The sequence below is a fragment of the Uloborus diversus genome, chromosome 10, assembly GCF_026930045.1.
Source record: "Uloborus diversus isolate 005 chromosome 10, Udiv.v.3.1, whole genome shotgun sequence".
NCBI lineage: Eukaryota > Metazoa > Arthropoda > Arachnida > Araneae > Uloboridae > Uloborus > Uloborus diversus.
The window spans coordinates 111,862,651-111,882,772 of NC_072740.1; the positions used below are offsets into that span (position 1 = coordinate 111,862,651).

A 20,122-nucleotide genomic window follows, 5' to 3' on the forward strand; every position below is an offset into this window, starting at 1 on the left:
GCATGGTGGCTTCATTTGAGGATCCCATTGTTTTTCAGCAATTGGTGCAGCCACTTTGTCAGTTGGTTGAAAAATAAAATAAATAAAATAAATTTGGTGACCTCAACTGAAACCACCGTGCCTCAAAGAGTTAAGTAGGGAAGCTTGAACTTCACTAAAGACCGTCTTGTAAAAATCAATTTTTTTGAATTTGTTCAAAAAATTTATGCGATCATCCAGTTTTTTTTTTTTTTTTTTTTGCAATGCAATTTTAGGGAAAGAGAAGTATTCTGAGAAGGGATTCTGATTTTCAAGAAGGGGTTAACTGTACCGCTGTGAACTCTGATGTGAAAATCGGCTTTCCTTTAAGGTTTGTTTATGATACGTAATTTTAATCTAATTTCCGATTAATTATGTTTATTAATGCTGGAATTTAAACGGAAATTCGAAAAGTTCGAATACTTTTTAATTGACTCAGTAACATCCTAAGAAAGTTAAATAAAAGTATAAAAGTTACATCGAAACTTAAGTTTATCAAGACTCATCTCCAATAACAAGGGTCAAAAGAGGTATTCAGGTAAATTCAAACATTCAGGCAAAAATCAAACATATTTCTGTTGATACTTGTGAATTTAAAAAAGGAAAAAAATCTGAACACATCAATTTAATAGATTAAATAGCATTCAAAACTAATAGCAGTATGAAATGGCTAATTAACGCTGCCAGGTTCAGCTTGAAGTACAGTAAGCTAAATTTTAATTTTCTCGAGTAATTAAACAGTGTGATATTTTCAAAATTTTGATTTAAATGAATCTGCGATAAATATTTTAACTTTAACTAGCACCAAAAGCAATGATAGTTTTAGTTTAAATAAATTATTTTTTTATTATAAATAGCATGCAACTTTAAAATAAAGAAAATCCAGAAGCTCAGGACAATTAAAACTTGGGGCTTTCTTACAAAAAAGTTAATTGAAGTTATCAAAAACAGTTTTAGACTATCCTCGGTAGTTTCATAGGGCGGTCATGCCCCCCTAATCCTCCCCTCGATCGGAGCTTGCTTTTAGAAGGACCGAAAATAGATTACGCTTTAGGGTACAAGGAGATCAGACTGAGTCAGATTAAATATTTCAATCATGATAATAAAAAAAAATATTTTTTTTTATGTTTGCAATTCTACAGTATTCACATCATAGAGCAGCTAAATAGAAAGTTGTGACCGTACTGTGCAGAGAGAAATGTTAGTTAATTTCTGCTGTCTACTGAGGCCTATAGGCTTTTCGCAATTTTGCTTTATCAGAAATTAGTGATTCAAATTTAAAAATGAATGCAATATTTTCTGTTTCAGCTATCAGTGCTTTATGATAAACGATATCCAGGCAAATGTATTCTTATCATTTCGGCAACAACACTTGGGGGCCTTGCGATAAAATTGGTTCTCGATAAGAATGTTGTTCTACATGATGTTCGATTAGGGAATATTAAAGTCATATTCGATAATTAATGGTCAATTTTTACGACTGTATATGTAAATGTTCTATGAATCCTTGTTTATATATGAATTTAATAGTGCAAAATCATTTTAATGTGACTAATTTTTAAACTTTATTGCTACGAAAAGTAGTTTGAGAGTTGAACAGATTGAACAGATGCTATACAGTCGAAATCACAAATTTGCTTCGAAATGTAATATCAATTTTCCCTCTTAGCCTCTCCGTAATATAATATATGTGAATATGAAAACGTACCCAGAGCAATATTTTTATATTTAGCAAGAACCAATGTCACCTCCTTCCCCTCTTTAAACAAAGGATCTTTTCCTCAAAAGTAAAGTGATGTAAATACTTTTAAATCAGTTGTGTAAATTGTTAAATGTAAATATTTTCAGGGTTCACTCTCGAATGTGAAAATAAAAACTGGTTTTCTCAAGTCTTCCTCAAGTGAAATGGGTTCTGTTTGACTATTTTCTCTTTCTTTAGGAATTAGTCTTAAGATGCATTGGCCGATTAGACTCTGAGAATTAAGAATGCTTTTCCGGTCATGTATTATTATATGTCTGCTATTATTTACCTTCGGACAGCTATATTTGGATGATACAGATGCGGACGACAACTGCCCATATCCAGGTATGTCTCTTGCTTCACGTCTTTTTATTGGTCATATAACATTTTCCTTATGTTTACAGCTGAAGTAGGACGAGTTTTGCACCGGTCAAACTACTTCTCCTATCCTTTTCGACCAGTCACATGACTTAAATCGCATTTCTGATATCAAATGCGCTCCATGACCTAATCGAAAAATGATATAGCGAAATTAATCAGTGGCATACGAAAATCGGGCTGTTTGCTCGAAGTAGTTAAATTCAGATTTCATTAGTTCAATTTGTAGCACAGCGGTATCTAATTTGAAGTTGCGCTAAATGGTCACGGACTCTGACACTGCATTCAAAAATACAGTATCATCCAACAGTCTCTTCTAGGCGGTGATTCTGATCCCTGCGCTGTAAATCTTGCTTTAAGAAACGGCGAACTGACGTGGTTATAGTGACATCATGTCAACATATTTGTGATACTACAATTCGATGGGACCTTTGTCGAATCCATGTGGGAGTTTTCCTGGATTTCTTCTACTCAGTGTGAAAATTCGCGTAGCAAATCCCATGAAAACTGCGTAAAACACCTTTCATCTGAGGTTCTTTGTTGAGAAACCACGAAATAATTTTGGTTTTGTTTAGTATTTCCCAAAAACTCTTAAGTCATTACAAACTAAATTTTCTTTTTCTTATTCCCTTCATTCAGCTTGAAGCATTACCGTAAAAAGTGTAGCTGATGATTTCAAATCTCTGGGCTCGAATCGAAGCGTATATGTTCAATATAGCACATCCGAAATGGTAGTTTTTTGATTACTACTCAGTAAGAACTTCTCATTCAGTTCAAGTTTGGCCGACATGATCCTGTTCTGCTAGAAAAACCATTCACGTTGAGAGGATCACTTTGCAGGACTTTTTTTTACATGCCTATGAGAAAATCGCTGACCAGCTTAATGCTTAAGTGCTAAATACTTTAAAGAATCCAGGGATGGGCGTTTTAGTGAGTGCCACATTTTAGCGTTGCAACCATTGAGAAGAGATAAAAAGGAGTGAAGGCTTTCATTTTTGAAGCGAAAACCCCCAAGTCACGTGATCGATTTTTAAGCGAAGCATTGGAAGAAATCAGTTTTCTTTCGCTAGTCTCACTCAAAACGTGTCAACCATTCGTCGTTGTTAGGTCACGCGGTTTGGGCGTCTTTGCCTCAGCTTTTGCTAAGCCAATGATTGGATTAGCTCCCTCAATTTACTAATTCCAGCTCTAAGGTAGTAACGGTTTGAGGTCGGCCAGCCGTTCTATTTCTCAATGTGCCTGTAGCTTTAAAGTTTAATATCGAAATATATTTTTTCCTATATGTGGAACAGGATCATGTCGGCGAAATTGTATCTGAACGAAAAATTCTTGCGGAGTAGAAATAAAAAACCACCATTTCGATTATTCTTCTCCACAACACATGACAATGCTTTTCGTGCCATAACATCACTACTACTACAAATGACACAGATATCTCTATACCACATACACACTTCCAACACCATTCCCTCACCACTGCTCACACAGCGCTCTCTCCAAATAATTGAGGTTAATATGCCGGACCCAATACAAGCAAGTGAAAGCGTACGTTTCCCAGTTCCTAGTTAAAATATTTCTCTTGTTGTTGAAAAAATTCATCTTTAAGAATCGAAACTCTCTGGATATATGTGACCAGATTGCATTGTATAAAATTATTCTTCAGTTTTGATGAAGTATTTTCAACAGGAATAATTAGAAAATGCAATACCGGATCAAAAATGCAATACCGATATTCGGTATTTTTTAAAATGTGATACCGGAATACCGTTATTAATACCGGTATTAGAAATTTCTCAAAAGATGATCGAGAACATATTGTTTTGTTACCATATTTCATAATTTTCTGCAAGAATTGTATTATTTATGAAAATGTATTTTAAACAAATACAAAATGCAGGAACAAATATTCAGTGGTGTTCCCATATGGGTATAACTCCATGTACGCCGTATACTCTCAAACATTTTTAGATCCATAGCGTATACCCTCAAGCTTCAAAAAATTCATATAATGACATATTACGCATATGAACGCATATAGATATTGTGCGTAATGAATTATTGGGAGTATACCCTCAGAAAAATAGATGAGAACATCACTGCAAATATAATAATAAAAAATCAATAATAGTAAGAAACATAATGCATCTATTGAAAAATCTCTAAACTTGGAACTCATTTTAGTACACAACTATCCTACAGTTTAAAATACTCTTTCATAATTCGCGCTGGTCGGTGGAACTGTTAACAATACGCGATAGACCTCCTCTGATTGCCTCGAAGTTCTACATCTTCAAATAATTCGATCTCTTGCAAGTTATATTGGATAAATCCTCTTGTATGTGTATGTATGTGTGTTTCTTTTGCATTGTGTGTAGTATTATTATTAGTTTTTTTCCCTTTGAGTTTATAGCTAATTGTAATTTCTCTTCAAGACTCGATACTTTACCAATATGAATATCAGCTTCAACGACTTCTTATTCTTCATCATGATAGGTTTCTCTTTGCTTTTTATTTGCCCTTTGGTTTGAAATTTACGAAGAACTTAACTAAATTTGATCTTGTTAATTTCTTTTATTCGATTTCGTTTTCTTTTCAAAATTTTTTGCAATTATAGTAATGTAAATATCTGAAAATATGTTCCAGTTGAATATGCCTTACCTCTATGCAAATTTTCAAGGCACTGTATATTTTCTAAATATTATCTTGCCAAAAAGAGAGCTAACGAGACAGAACAATAAACGAATACCGGTGACAACAAATCACCATTTGTTACACGAACAAGAAAAAGTTTTTGTCAAAATTCAGTCCAGTTGAGAAAACTATTAAAAGAAAAAAAAGTCATAATGTATTACTGAAATTGATGGTTGAAATAAATTATTCTTAGGGAAAATACATTCGAAATTGCACTTGAAATTAACTGCAACAGAATGGAAAATGAGTGATCAGTGAAATGAAAAAAGTTAAAACATGGTGCACATAAGCGAACGAAAGTTCATCTCACTAGTAATGAAAATATCATTTTGCAGTCTTTCCGCAACTTTTATTTAATGATATTCTATTAGTTCGTGCTTTTGAAGCCACATTTTTACGTCAATAGATTGATTTTGGTACAGTATCATGAAAAAAGAAATGTACATTTGAAATAAAAGTAGGTACTTAATAACTTAACTTGAAAACTCTTTAATTGAAACTATTTATTATTTTCAGCAAATACCGAAAATACCGGTATTTTACCTCAGCAAATACCGGTATAACGAGACTGCAAAACAGCTCGAAATACCGGTATTCGGGATACCGGTATATCGGTATTGCAATCACTAGGAATAACTGATTAATATAAGAAAATGCCTTCATTTTTTTAAAAAACTTTTTTTTTGAGCAACTTAAAGTTTATTTTCAGATGTTGAAGTCAAGCGACACTTTTTTGTCGGTGAATATGAGCTTCCTCTCAGAATTGAAGTCAGCAGTAGGACCACTCACCAGTTGCTTTCCCACATTGCCAAATTTCTTCTTCAGAAAATAGTTGGTTATCCTTACGTGTATCTAATACACCAGGATACGGAAAGGATTGCTGATAACGCCACAAAAACACTTCAAAACATATCATCATGTGCTACGCCAACGTAAGTTTTGAAATTTCCTATTAATTCCCTGACATCTAGACTGAAGTTATTGTGATTAATGTGACAAATAAGTCAGCAATGCAAGCTTTGTTGTCCTATATTTATACCGGCATAAGTTCTGCTAGTTCATATAAATTAACTAAAATACAGGATTTTTCATTTTCATATAAGAGATACAGGTTGTATCTGCATATAAATCTAAAAATATAAGTACTATACAGCCAGATAAAAATTTCAGAGTGGATTTGGTTAAATTTCAAGGAGAGGGGGGGGGAGACATGATTAGTTTTAGTTTTTTTCTATTTTCTGAAAATGAAAATTTCTGAGTTTCGGGTGGGGATAGATCCCGAATTCCCCCTCCCCCATGGATATGCCTCTTAGTTCAATTAAGCATAGCCCTTTTAAATTTACCAAGGTTCACTCAGTTTGACATGCAAACGCGTTTACTTTTTTTTTCTGAATAACTTTTTAGTTGTTGGCAATTGCTATGTTCATATCGAATGTTAGTATGAGGGTTATTTTTTTTTCAAGGTCCGATCGATCGCGGAATGAAAACCAGAAAGTCAAGCCGATTACGCTGTGCGTAGATTTGTTGCACAGTCTCTCAAGTAAGATTATGCAGTGCATCAGGTCGCTGTCGTTATTTCGGAGCACGCAGTGAAAAAGGAAACATGTCTCAAACTATTGCGTCTCCCGCTAAGTGTGAAATGCATGCTGTAATTCCATTTTTGAATGCTAAAGGAAGGGCAATTCAGAACAAACGTGGAGAAATGTTGTCATCAGGCACTGTCCTTCTGCATGACAATGCGCACCCGAACACTACTGCTTTAACCAAAAATCTCCTGCAACAGTCACGCTGGACAGCGAACTGTTGCCCAGACTTGACGTGTCTTCCGATTACCATCTCTTTGGTCTCATGAAACGTTGGCTAGGAGGACAGACGTTTGGCTCCGAAGGCCGAGCTGCAGATCAGGGTACAGAATTGCCTGAAAGCTTAGGCGGCTGTCTTCTATGACGAGGATATCAAAAAATTTGTATCACGCTACGACAAATGTCTTAATCGGAGCGGCAACTACGTCGAGAAGTAGTAGAAAGGTGTATGTACATATTCCAAGTAAAAAAATTTCCATTGTCTCTGTGGACTTCATTTCGCGATCGATCGGATCTTGAAAAAAAAAAAAAAAAAAATAACCCTCGTATAAGGGCTATCAGGAAAGTATATTTTTCAAAGCAAAATTTAGTTTTGGTTGAAAGAGCATTTCATTAACATAGTTTCCGCCATTGTTCAGACATTTGTCGCTGTCGGTAACCGTTTTTTCTCAACCCTCTTCATAGAAATTTTCACTAGTGAAGATAGCCACCATCTTTTGCATCGTCAAAGCAACTATCTGCAAAATCACGTTTAACGCAAAAGGAAATCAGAAGATGCAAGATTGGGGCTGAAAGGTAGGTGATCGAACAACTCCCAACCGAATTTTAAATAAGGATGAGGAATACGGGCAGATAATAGCACTTTCTGAGTACCAAATGATAATGAACTTATATGTTTCATCTTCGAGGAAGGAGCTTTGCCATCAATGACGATGTAAAAAAGTGTTTAACAATAGCTGTTTCATTGGCGGCATCTTTCCACGAGTAAAAAGAGGGCGTAGAAAAGTGAGTTTCTTGTTAGGAAGAATGTTTGAACAATTGCGACAGTGATATTAAAAAATAGTTTCTGAGAAATGCTCTTTTCTGTAAAAATATATTTTTAAAAATGATTTTGTGTGCTTTTTTTCAAGTTAGTAGAGTAGGGCGGAGCTAGTTGAGCAATTTTTCACTTGAGCGGATATAGCTCCTCAACAATACGTCTCAATCGATTGTTATGCAACCTGATGGATTAATAATGGCTCCCTTTTCAAAAGTGTCCATAGTAATTTGTTGCTAATAGCACAGGTTTAAGAGCTACAGCTGTTGAAATGCAAAAAGTCAAACTTGCTCAACGTACCCCATAGACGGGGTAAGTTGAGCACTTATAATGTCTAGCCAAACCATAGCATGAATGACAACTAGAGATGAAATAAATTTTCTGTTTGATAGTCAACTTATTAGTTGTAGTTTTATTATTATATATATATAATAATAAAACTATTTATAGTTTTTTATTGACAATTTAACATAACTTGAAGTTTTTTTTTCTTTTTTTTCGAATTAACTGAAATGGTTCTAGTTTTCGAATAGATAGTTCCGGATTTCGTTTTAAAAACTTTGTAAGCCAATCTTTTCTGGCCATCTTATTTGGAGTTCAGGCGGATTTTAATGATACATTCAACAGCACACTCGTAGGCAAGGCGACGAACGTCTTTTGGGAAATATCCACAATAGATTGATGCCATTTGCAGCAAGTACTTTTTTATACAGTCCTCTTGTTGGGTAGAAAAAAATTGCCTTAGTTTTGCATAACCCATAGATGAATCACCATCTTTTAATTTCTTCAAAAATCTTGTCAAAGTTATCCGTTTGATACCGAATTATTGTGCTGCGGCACTCAAACTTTTTCCCTGATCATTGACAGCCTTTGCAGCATTATTCAAGTTGTCAGTAGTGTAAGAACATCGTGTAGTTTTCCTTTTATAAGTGCGCATCTTAACAAAAGCAAAAAATATATTACTACTTTTGATTTAAGTCGCGGAGGTCGGTTGAGCAATACTTGCTCATCTAACACCAAACCATAGTCTTAAAATAAAAGTGAGATTGCGAAAAAAAAAAACGTTAAGAATTATACACAGAATCTCCATACACATCAAAAGTACAGTAAATTTATGAAAGAATAAAACTTGCCTGACAGAAAACAGATAACATTGTACTAATACAGACAAAAACTTAAGGCAAATGAATTTTATACTTTTTTGTCACAAAATAAATAATGTGCACGTATACTTCACGTAATTGTCGAGCTGCAATTGAAGATCGCGCGATGAGTTCCCCTCCCATTACCCTTTCTTTCCGCCATTTGATGCCTACACGTATGGTGGATAGTTTTTGAGATATATCGATTGCTCAAAGTGCCCCTATGCTCAACTATCCCCGCCCTACCCTACTTACTTTCGAGATAGTCCTCGTTATCCCAGGGATGCCCAACCACCTCAAGAGCAAGGGCACCTCCCTCTCAAACACCACGTAGACCCACCTCCAAATAGAAATCCCCCAAAGAAGATAATATCCCTTTAAACACCTCCCTAAAAATTTCAAAGGCACAGTCTGCGCCATGACTCTTCCCCCTAGGTGAGCACTCCCTGGTTATCCCCTACCAATTACATAAATGATCATAGGAGCATGGATGCAGCTGTGTACAATAATATCATAACAGCTATATTACGAACTTAAAGACCAGAATAGAAAAAACTAATTGCTTATTTAGATTTGTTAATTACATTAAATTGTAGGAACTGTTCAAAAGTGGATGTTTACGGACCAACGGTGATGATAAATTTAGAAGTTTGGCTGAGTCCCGGATTTAACATGGAGAAATGGACAGCAACTGGCCAAATAGAAGACTGTGGTCCTCTAGGTCCAATCGGCAGGTTCGTTAAACTTAACCTATTCCTGAAGCTGTCCAAAAAGTTCTTCTTAAATTTAAATTGGATTTTGTTATCTCCTTGACTTTATAGGTCTGGTTGGTTTGTTGCAGAATACACAGCAGACTATTTCTGGGATAAGAACAATACAATAATTGATCACTATAGAGCTTTTAAGGATCCAGATATTGTGGCGATATTTGATCTCTCTGAGGATGAAGAAATCAGACGCATTTTGAATTGCAGTTTTGAGGAATGTGACGAAGAGAAAGTCTATCGTCCGAGTCAATGCCAAGTGCCTGGTGTTCGATGTGCAACACTTTTGGCTGATTATCCAGGTAAAATGTGTTGAATATAATTGCATATTTCGGCAAGTACAGGGGGCGGGGGCAGAGTGGGAAAATTGATTTGCTATAATTTCTTTCATTTAAACTTTGAAAAAATATTTACCACTTGACATTGCTTTGTCAACTTTTAGCTTTCATTGTAATTGTTTTCAATATTTTCCTTATACATTTTTTAAAATTTAAAATTTTCAAAGGATAGTCAAGTTGTTAGAGAGTGCAACTTTGTGGAGCACAGGGCATGAGATGAAGTGGGACACTGAGAAAGGTACATAAAAGTTATCTGTATCATGACAACATATTATTATTAAACAAAGTTTGAAATTATACATAATACACTACAGATATGAAATCAGTTTTTAAACGACAAGACTTGAAAATAGTTTTAAGGATAAAGCACACTTGAGAGTTAAAACGTTTGATGCATTTTAAGCAACAAAGTAATACATTAAATAAAACATTAAAGTAAAATATACTGAGAGGGAAACAATGTAAGTGATTATCAAAAGTTGATTTTGGCTTGGAAATGCATCGGAAGTCTTCGAGAAATGATAAATTCTTTTTTGTTTTTGAACCCACAAGTCATAACTTTTGGTAATTTTAGGGTCATTACATGTTTAAAAACGTTAACACTCAGAATAATATTTTCAGATTACTATTCATAAAAAAAAAAAACATTCAGTAAACTAATAGAATCTGTAGATAAGTGGGATGTTAAATGCAGTCATTAAGATTTGCCTAAATGTGGTTAAAAATAAAGCCTTCTTAAAATCGATGTCCATTAATAATTTAATTGTAAATTTTGATATTCTAAAATATATTTGCTTAGCATTATTCTAAAATGTTAACGTTATAGTGGGAGTACTTTATAGTAGGAGGTACAACAGGACTCTGTCCCATTGCACCCCCACCTACATGTCCCTCTGCACTCCCACCCAAAATGATATTTTTAAATTCAGAATCAAAAATTGCCCAACATTTATTAATGATATAAAGAACATTATAGACGTGCAATTAAGAAAGTTTCAGCTTTTAATGAGTCTTGATATTCAGTATTGAATAACTATGTATACCTTAAATTCAGAAAAACAAAACTTACGTAGTTTTCTGAACAGTGTGATAGGAAAAATAAAAAAGGGCTATAGCTTTCTTTTAATATGGTATGTAGCAAGTTTCTACAGGGGGTTTCATACACAAGTTAATAAAAATATGGAAAACTTTGCTCATTTTTAGTATTTGAACCTAAGGACGCATGTTATTTTCCCCACTGTACACGTGGAAATACGTCCCCCCCCCCCCCTCTCTCCTACAGTATGACTATAATATTAAAGTAGAATTCAAGTAAATTGATAAATTAATAAACGGGGACCTCCGTGTCTCTGCGATAGAAGCTTTGCCTTGTAAGTTAGAGGCCGTGGGTTCGATTCCCGCATGCGTCTTGGGTGTTATTTCGTTCTCTTGTGTTTTAAATCTTTCCTTTGTGTGTCTGGAGGCAAGGTGCTTTGTGTGCAGTCCCTATGTATGTGGAGCTATTTAGCTTCTGTGTAAATACACTGCTCGACATTGAAAGTGCAACATCAAGAAGGAGTGGTCAGAAAGTGATGAAATTTGGAAAAAAGACAGAGACAGCAAGGAATAATAAATGATCTTAATTTCAAAATGATAGGCAGAATACAGAGCGAGAACGGCGTCGACTCAGTAGGATGTAGGACCACCGCGGACAGCGATACACGAAGAAACACGTCTAGGCATAGAGTCAATAAGGGTGCGGATGGTGTCCAGAGAAATTGCTCTCCATTCCCTTTCAACCATTTTCCGCAGTTCGTCTTCTGAACGAGGCAGGGACAGAGTCTGCGAACGGCGTCCAATCACATCCCACACATGTTCGATTGGTGACAGATCAGGAGAGTATGGTGGCTAGGGAAGCATCTGTGTGCCTTGGAGTGCATGTTGGCAGATGCGAGCAGTGTGTGGTCGGGCGTTATCCTGCTAAAAAATTGCATTAGGTAGCCCTTGAAGGTAAGGGATTGTCACCGGCCGCAGCATATTATCCAAGTATCGTTAGGCCGTCATAGTGCCCTGAATACGAACTAGAGGTGATATGGAATTGTACGCAATTGCGCCCCAAACCATTATGCCACGTTGTCGTGCGGTGGGACGTTCCACAGTTACTGCCGGATTAGATCTGTCTCCACGTCGACGCCACACACGTATGCGGCGACTATCACTGGATAAACAGAAGCGGGATTTATCTGAGAACACGACATTTCGCCATTCTGTCATCCACGTTGCTCTAGTCTGGCACCATACTAAACGTTGCTGTCTATGTTGTGGGGTCAATGGCAGTCTTCTTAGCGGACGCCGTGATTGCAGACCACGTGTGACCAAACGACGGGAAATGGTTCTGGTTGACACGGGAATAATCAGGGTATCTTGCACCTGCTGCAGAATCGAGGAACAAGTAACTTGTGGGTCTGCTACAGCTTGTCGGTGGATGCGTCGATCCACGCGTTCTGACGTCACTCTGGCTGCCCCTGCACCCCTCAATCTTGCCACATTTCGTTGTTCCAACCATCTTCGGCACAGCCGATGCACCGTGCTCACATCCATGTGGGTATCAGCTACGATTTGACGTACGGACCAACCTCCCCTTCTCAGTCCGATCACCATACCCCTCGTAAAATCGTCTATCTGCTGGAAGTGCCTTCGTTGACGGCGGCCTGGCATTCTCTCGTGTTACACGTATCCTCCAATACAAAAACAAAATTTCTTCGATAATTCTCCAGTCAGAAATGACACGAATATTTCCCATTCTGCAAGTTCCTTCCCTTATATCTTACTTCACGTGCGTCCGAGAGCTGCGCATTTCACATCATTTACATAACTCAGTAAGGTACGTCTGCTCTAAAATTTGCATAAATTTCTGAACACTCCTTCTTGGTGTTGCATTTTCAATGCCGAGCAGTATAAATTAATAAACTGTTCTTAAACATCAACAGGGAAATAATAATAGTTAAAGAACAGCAAGTTTCTAGGGAAAAATGTATGCCATTTGAAGTTATTTATTACAATTTTGCATTGGTTCTTTAAAGTGGAATCATTAACCCTTAAATGATGAGGTACTTAATTTTATTAATATAACCTACAGAAATGATGTTTCATATCTCTATTTGCAGCTTCAACATTCAATCTTCTACAACATGAAATTATGAACTCCAAACTTTTGGTAAATGTCGCCTGGATAAAAGAACAATTAGAGGAAACCGTTGAAACGCGAACTCTTAACACTCAACATACACTATTTTTTCACAGGAAACCAATGTTGTTGAGCAGCATTGGTACATTCGTTCATGTTTCATTTCCCAGCTGTGAAGACGATCCTTCCGTATGTGATTTTGAAGTTAGTCAGCTTGAAAAGGTATGTGTTTTTTTTTTTTTTTTAATCTTAGTAAATAGTTCTGTAAACTTATTAACCCCTTAAAACACAAGGTTATTATTATTATTATTATTTTGAAAACGCAGGCAAAAACGATTTTTTTTTTAATGGTTTCTTTTCAACTATTTTCCCACGCCAGACACAGAACTTTCTCCTGTTTTTGTGAGTAATGGCGCCTTATACACTGGTGTGCAAAAATTAAGGACGAGACGGTTTTTTCAATATAACTTTGTACAAAAGCTTTCCAAATCAACACATTTAATACCGTAAGAGCCCCAATACGTAAGGACATGTGTAATGTAAGCAACACTTACTAAAAGAGAAATCAGAGGGATAAAAAGAAGCTTTATTGAAAAAGTAGCATGGAGCGCAATGCGACTGAAGGCCGAAACATCCCTGTGATGGGTGTCCAGCAAGAAACATCCGGTCTTTAGTAGGGGATATGATCTCCCCCGACTGCTAGGCTGGTTTCACAGCGTCTGCCCATGCTGAGAATGAGGGTGTCAATGAGTTGTTGAGGCATTGCTGCCCATTCGTCTTGCAGCGCCAATCGAAGCTCCCGAATCGTTATTGGTGGTAAGGTACGAGCTGTCAAGCGTCTGCCTAGAAAATCCCATACATGCTCGATGGGATTGAGATCCGGAGATCGTGCCGGCTAATCCATACGTTCAATATCCTCACTCTCTAAGAGCTGATCGGCAGCTACTGTGTCATGAGATGGTGCATTGTCGTCCATGAAAAGGAACTGCGGACCCATAGCGCCTCTAAAAAGACGCACATATGGAAGAAGAATCTCGTTACAATAACGGGTCCCGTTGACTGACCGCGCATGTGCTACCGTACATCACCTTACTTAGTCTCCTGATTGGTCTTTCTGTCCGCTCTGCCTCTTCGTTCAGCTGATATGCTATTTTTTCGACTTCGTCCTTAATTTTTGCACACCAGTGTATACTGTCTACTTCTGGCAAGTTGAACTCTGCTGCCCGACCGATTAAACGATTCCATTTGCTGAAATAAGGGTGAGGAAAAACGGCTCAAGAACTTGCGGATTTAGTTTGCAGTGTTATTTGGCAAACAATATAATTCAGGTAAGACGCAGCAAGCGGTACAGGATTTTCGGGCCTATAAAAGGGTTGCAATGGTAGCCCAACTCTGCGCCTAACAATTCCTCTTCTAACTGATTGCTCTCCCTTGAAAGAACTGGACATGCTCAAGGACATAGCTCAACTTCTCGGAGATGGACAGTATGCTCATCCCCTTACTTCATGATGACACAATCGATTGGTGGCAACGAAAATCAAAATGTTCATTTCGTAAATAAATGGAGTGTGCTGAAATGTTTTGAACATTTTTCGGGAGATGAACGTCCCAAAATCTATCAAAATCAACATTTTTTTTCTTTTTGCTGGACTGTGTTACTTTTCTCCACAACATAAATCATTATCTGGTTTGCTAATTATATGTTCATTTTTGCAGGTAGTGTGGTCAACCATAAAATCTAATGCACCACAGGCATTTCACGTTCTGCAAAAAATGCAGTTCAAACAAGATGAATATTTGGAACTACTTAAGCGATATCACAACCTCAAACAACGTGGTCTTGAAATAGAAGATGCTGCTTGCGAATGGGTCAAGGATAAGATTGTAATTTGGGATCAATGGATTCCTGGTGATGTGAAAAACAAAACAACTTTATACCTTGGAGGCATATTTCCACTTAAAAGCTCGTATTGGAAACAGAATGGTGTTCTTACTGGTACGTATATTCAGAATAATTCAATAAATTGACTTTTGGTTAGTTTTAGTGTTGGTTAATTATCTTATTCCTAGTACAAAAACCATTCAGTTGAATTGTACACCATTTAATGGTACAAAGTCACAAGAAAACGATTGAGTAATTTTTACCTATTGACCTCAGGATCTTTGGTATTCGTTTTCGGACGAGTTCACTTAAAAACTCGTTTAAAACAAGAAAAGGGAAGCTTTTTATAACGAATAGTTTGCGAAGCAAGTTTTTATTTTTGTTTATTTGCACATTAAACTCGCTGAAAAGGAATAATTTTTAACGGCTTGCAATCTCTAAATACCCCGCTAATGCGACAAATATGGATGTCTTACTTTGCCGATCGCTTCTACTATCTTTCTAACGTTCTACAAATTTGATGATTTAGTGTCTTCCGTTGACTGCCAACAATGATGCTGCCACTATTCCAAAAGTTTAATCTATGCTATTAAAAACTGCGCGTGTCTGTCTGTGTGTGTCAATGTCTTTGTCGGTGTATGTGTCTACGTGTGTGCTCTTATAACCCTATCTCCTCCGGACTGTAAATGTCTACCAGGTCAATATTAGTGCCATTGGATACAGGACAGCTAGAGGAAGCCTTTCCACCTTGTCTGACCCTTCTAAGCCTGAAAGGACCGGACGTCCGGGATATACTGAGAACATCTAGGTGTAAAAGCATTAAAATCAACTACTTTCAGTCACCGCTGGCTGCGAAGAGGGTTTGGCAAGAGAAGCGAGCAGGGGCGGATTCTTTACCCTATACTTTTAAAGCCTGTGCTAATGTGTCTTTAACCCTATCCCTTCCGGACTGTCAATATGTAACAGGTCAATGCTAGTACCGTTGGATATAAGACATCCAGGGAAAGCCATTCCACTCTGTCTCACCCGTTTAAACCGTAAGTGGCCGGACATCCAGGAGTTAAAGCATTGAAATCATCAATCGTCACCAGCCGGAGGCGGCATTGAGTCACCGCGGATGGCAAACAGGGTTGGCGAGCTAAGCGATCAGGGGGCTGAGCTCCTAGTTTATATTATTTCTCAAAGGTGTTTTTTGAGACAACACCATAAGTCCCCGCATACTTCATCAAACTTCACAAGAAGCCATCATTTTAAAGATTTTTTTCTGATTTCGGTGAAAAATTAAGAGAAAATTCTCATTTGGTTGTTTTTTCGAAAAAAAAACCCTATTTATATTTTGTTTTTATTTTATAACGCATTATAGTTTAATTCAAAGTTTACCCAAAATTAAATCCGTCGGCTCAGTTCGTGTTGAATATGTGATGCTCGTGAGTTCGAGTCCACGTTGGCAGAACAATTATTGTTTTAATGAACTTTTCAGATTTCTTATAATTTTCTTTAACTATAAAGCTAACAAAAAAGCAGATTATAATTTACGTATCCTTAAAATTTTTTAAAACAATTATGCCAGCATTTTGAAGTCTTAGTTCTCATTTGCCATAAAGTCAGACTTAATTCATTTTTTAAAACCTTTAATATCTATATTCAGACCAAACCTTTTTTGTTCTTGATATCGTTTATTTTGTCTCTACTGAGAGCTCAACTTTTTAAAATTATGATTTGTTTCAAATTTCAGCTGCACGTCTGGCTGCCGATGCTGTAAATAATAACAAAACTTTACTGGTCAACTACAACTTGAAAATTTTAGAGCGGGATGGTCATTGCTCAGCTGATCAAGTGATGAACAGTTTTATTCAATACGTGACGAATGATACGTACAGGACCATGGTTGGTATTTTAGGTAAGAAGAGATTTTTGATCAAGTCTTAGATTAAACAACAGCTTGAACATTTTTTACTAAAAAATGAGTAAAAATAAATTACTCGATGAACAGTTTTATTCCAATACGTGACGAATGATACTTATAGGACCATGGTTTGTATCTTAGGTAAGAAGGGATTTTGATCAAGTTTTAGTTTAGACTATAGCTTGAACATTTTTTATAAAGAAAATAAGTAAAAATAAATTATACTCTGCTGATTACTCAGTTGATTTAGTGATGAAGAGTTTTATTCATTACTTGACAAATGATACTTACAGGGTCAAGGTTGGTATCTTAGGTAAGAAGTTATTCTGATCAAGTTTTAGTTTAGACCTTGAACTTTTTTACTAACGTATAATACACGTATAATAAACGTATATACTATCAATTAAGTGTGTGTTTGGTTGTTTTCATTTTATATTGTTATATTTTAAGGAACTATCTAATTGTGCCCATATTCTTTCAAATTTCCCAATCATTGTTGCAATTTTTTCCAGGACCTGCTTGTTCCGACACTGTTGAGCCAATTGCTGGTGTCGCTAAACACTTCAAAACACTTATAATTAGCTACAGTGCTGAAGGAGCGTTTTTCGACGATCGGGATAAATATCCGTATTTCTTTCGTACCATACCTGAAAATAACCAATTTCGGTAAGACAGTTTTAAATTTATATATTTATATATATATATTTTTAATTATATTTTTTCTTATCCTATAGTTACTACACTGTAAAAAATTTCAGACACGTTACTGAGTATTTCCGTGTAACGTTTCGGGATTTTAATGGTTTTCATCCACTTCCTGGAAATATCAAGTATCATTGTCAAAAAGTTTCCTAAATGGCTACAAGTTGCAGGAATGCAGACTTCTCTCTGTTGTAAAAAATATTTATAGCTCCCAGTTTAAAGATTAACTGAGAGTATTTATAAGGTGTATCGACTTTAATTCAATTACGGCTCGTCCTGACTAATTAAGCTCTCAAAGGGAGCGAATAATTCTTTGGACTACTGAACTTTGCAAGAATTGCAATCATGACTTGCAGTTCCGGCTTAATACTGCTTCTGGAGCTGTTATTTTATTCTTATCTCAAAAAAATCCTTTGAATTCTAGAGACACGACTGACTCTAAACGTGAAGGTGTCAGGATAATTTCAAGAAGGTTACTGAGTTTAAGGGAAAAACTTTCCTGGTTTTTGCGAGATATGTTACTGGCTGAAAATGGGCACATCAGCTGCCTATTATTTTCCAGGAACGTTTCTGAATCGTTTTTACAGTGTATCATTCTTCACCACATAGCACCCCGGCAGCGAAGGTGATGCAACTCAAAAAAGCATGGGAGAACAATGGGAGTTTTAAGCGATTTTTTAAGTCTCAAACATACACTGAAAAAATTCCGAAACGTTACTGAGTATTTCCGCGTAACGTTTCGGGATTTCAATGGTTTTTATCCACTTCCTGGAAAAATCAAGTATCATCGTCAAAAAGTTTCCTGGATTGCTACAAGTTGCTCGAATGCAGACTTCTCACTGTTGTGAAAAATACTTTTAGCTCTTAGTTTAAAAATTAACTAAGCGTATTTATAAAGTGTATTGACTTCTGTTCGATTACGGTCCGTCCAGACTTATTAAGCTCCCAAATGGAGCGATTAAGTCTGTGGACGTAATCGCACATTTCGTATCTTTGCAGGAAAGTAAAATTCTTGATACTTACTTGCAAATCTGTCTTAGCTTTGGCCATGCTTGCAATACTGCTAGTGAAACTTTCTTGATAAATCAGGAAGGTGCCTAGCTGTTATATTAAACCAACATAAGTTTATTCTTAAGTTCCAGAGACACGACTGGCTTTAAACTGGAGCATTTCGGATAATTTCAGAAAGGTTACTGAATTTTAGCAGAAAATAATGGAAAATAATGGGCAGCTGAGGTGCTCAATTTTTGCCAGTAAAGTATCTTGCAAAAACCAGGAACGTTTTCCGTTAAAAGTTAGTAACCTTCCTGAAATTATCCTTGAGCCTTTCTGAAGAGTATGGAGATCTCTAAGGTTAAAGCTGTCTGCCTTCAAGGGAAATTCGGTAGGTTTAATGTAATTGGTTATATTCTTCCAGAGTTACGAAGAAAACTCAGAAGCGTTACTGCACTCATGGCAGAGATGCAAGTAAGAACTAAGCATTTCCTTTGCCTGCAATTCTTGTCTCGCGAAGCTGCAGTTATCTAGAGCCTTATTCGCTCCCATTGGGAGCTTAGTCGATTTGGACAAGCCGTAATCGAACTAAAGACAATACACTTAATAAATACGTTCAGTTAATCTTTAAACTGGTAGCTAAAATATTTTTCACGCCAGTGAGGAGTCTGCATTCTGGAAACTCTTTTGCAAATGTACTTGATTTTACGGGGAAATAGATAAAAACCTGTAACGTTCCACGGAAATAATCAGTAACGTTTCGGAATTTTTTTACACTGTAGTAATAACATTTATCATCAATCCACTATATGGAATTTTACTCTATCAAAATTTTAGCCATTTTCTCATTAATCGGAATTAAGAGTTGTAAAGCCAAAAACTGCTGGAAAACTCTAGATTTATCAAAACTGAATGACTTTTATATAACACTAATGGAGAGATAAAAAAAAATAGTCTAGCAAGAGAAAACTAACTGTCGGAACTGATAGAAAGTTTACGTGCTTTTTTAATATTTCTATTAGAGAGTATTTAAAAATTTTAATGTACAATGAAATTTTGTCGCAGTTTGAAATGAAGATAACATACGGCATTTTATTCAAAGCTGTGTAAACGTGCTTCCAGATCATCCCAGCGATTTCCAGTTTTCGAGATGTTTCAAACCGTATAAAATCTAGAAATCTGAAGAGGTAAAGGAAGGAGATCAGCTCTGTGGCCTCTCTTCTGTTTGCTACCAAACATTATACTTTTGACAAATGATTCTAACTCCTTCTATGACCAAAGAAAAAACAACAGATTTAAAAACATATAGGTGCCAAAAGAACGTTAGACATTTAAAAAAATGTATAGATGGCTGTAACGGTGTCGTTATTTTGGGCTAGTGTTTCAGCAATGAAGTGTAAGTAGAATGTCCCGAGGGAAGACCTTCAAATACGCTCATGGTAGTTCCTAAGGATCATATTTGGTCACTGAAGTCAAATTACACCCATTTTGTCGGAAAAACTTCATAAATTGCTTCTCTGGAGAAGCAAAATAACAAAGTCAATTAACATACTGGGCGTGTCACAGTTCCCTCCGGGATTGGAAGGATTATTAAAACAAACATATTACCAATACATCAACAACGTTGACTTTTTCAGTAAGTTACTGAAGGAATGACTGAGCTGGCGGTGTATTTCTTGAACGCTGACTTTGCTGGACAAATAAATTCTAGAAGTTTTGTTTCACAAATGTTCCATCTGTCCACCTTTTGTGATGCGGCAAGTCTAAAGTCTAATTCTTGTT

At 36.3% G+C, this 20,122-nt stretch overlaps 1 protein-coding gene across 1 annotated transcript in view; it reads left to right on the forward strand.

Moving 5' to 3' along the window:
- The first annotated feature begins 1,923 nt into the window (after window positions 1–1,923).
- Window positions 1,924–20,122, forward strand: part of LOC129231133 (atrial natriuretic peptide receptor 2-like) — a 33,763-nt gene continuing 15,564 nt past the window's right edge. The window contains exons 1-8 of the mRNA XM_054865380.1: window positions 1,924–1,927; window positions 5,538–5,760; window positions 9,186–9,323; window positions 9,411–9,655; window positions 12,838–13,079; window positions 14,574–14,853; window positions 16,475–16,639; window positions 17,158–17,311. Of these exons, the coding sequence (XP_054721355.1) occupies window positions 1,924–1,927; window positions 5,538–5,760; window positions 9,186–9,323; window positions 9,411–9,655; window positions 12,838–13,079; window positions 14,574–14,853; window positions 16,475–16,639; window positions 17,158–17,311 (1,451 nt within the window). The remainder of the gene's footprint in view (window positions 1,928–5,537; window positions 5,761–9,185; window positions 9,324–9,410; window positions 9,656–12,837; window positions 13,080–14,573; window positions 14,854–16,474; window positions 16,640–17,157; window positions 17,312–20,122) is intronic.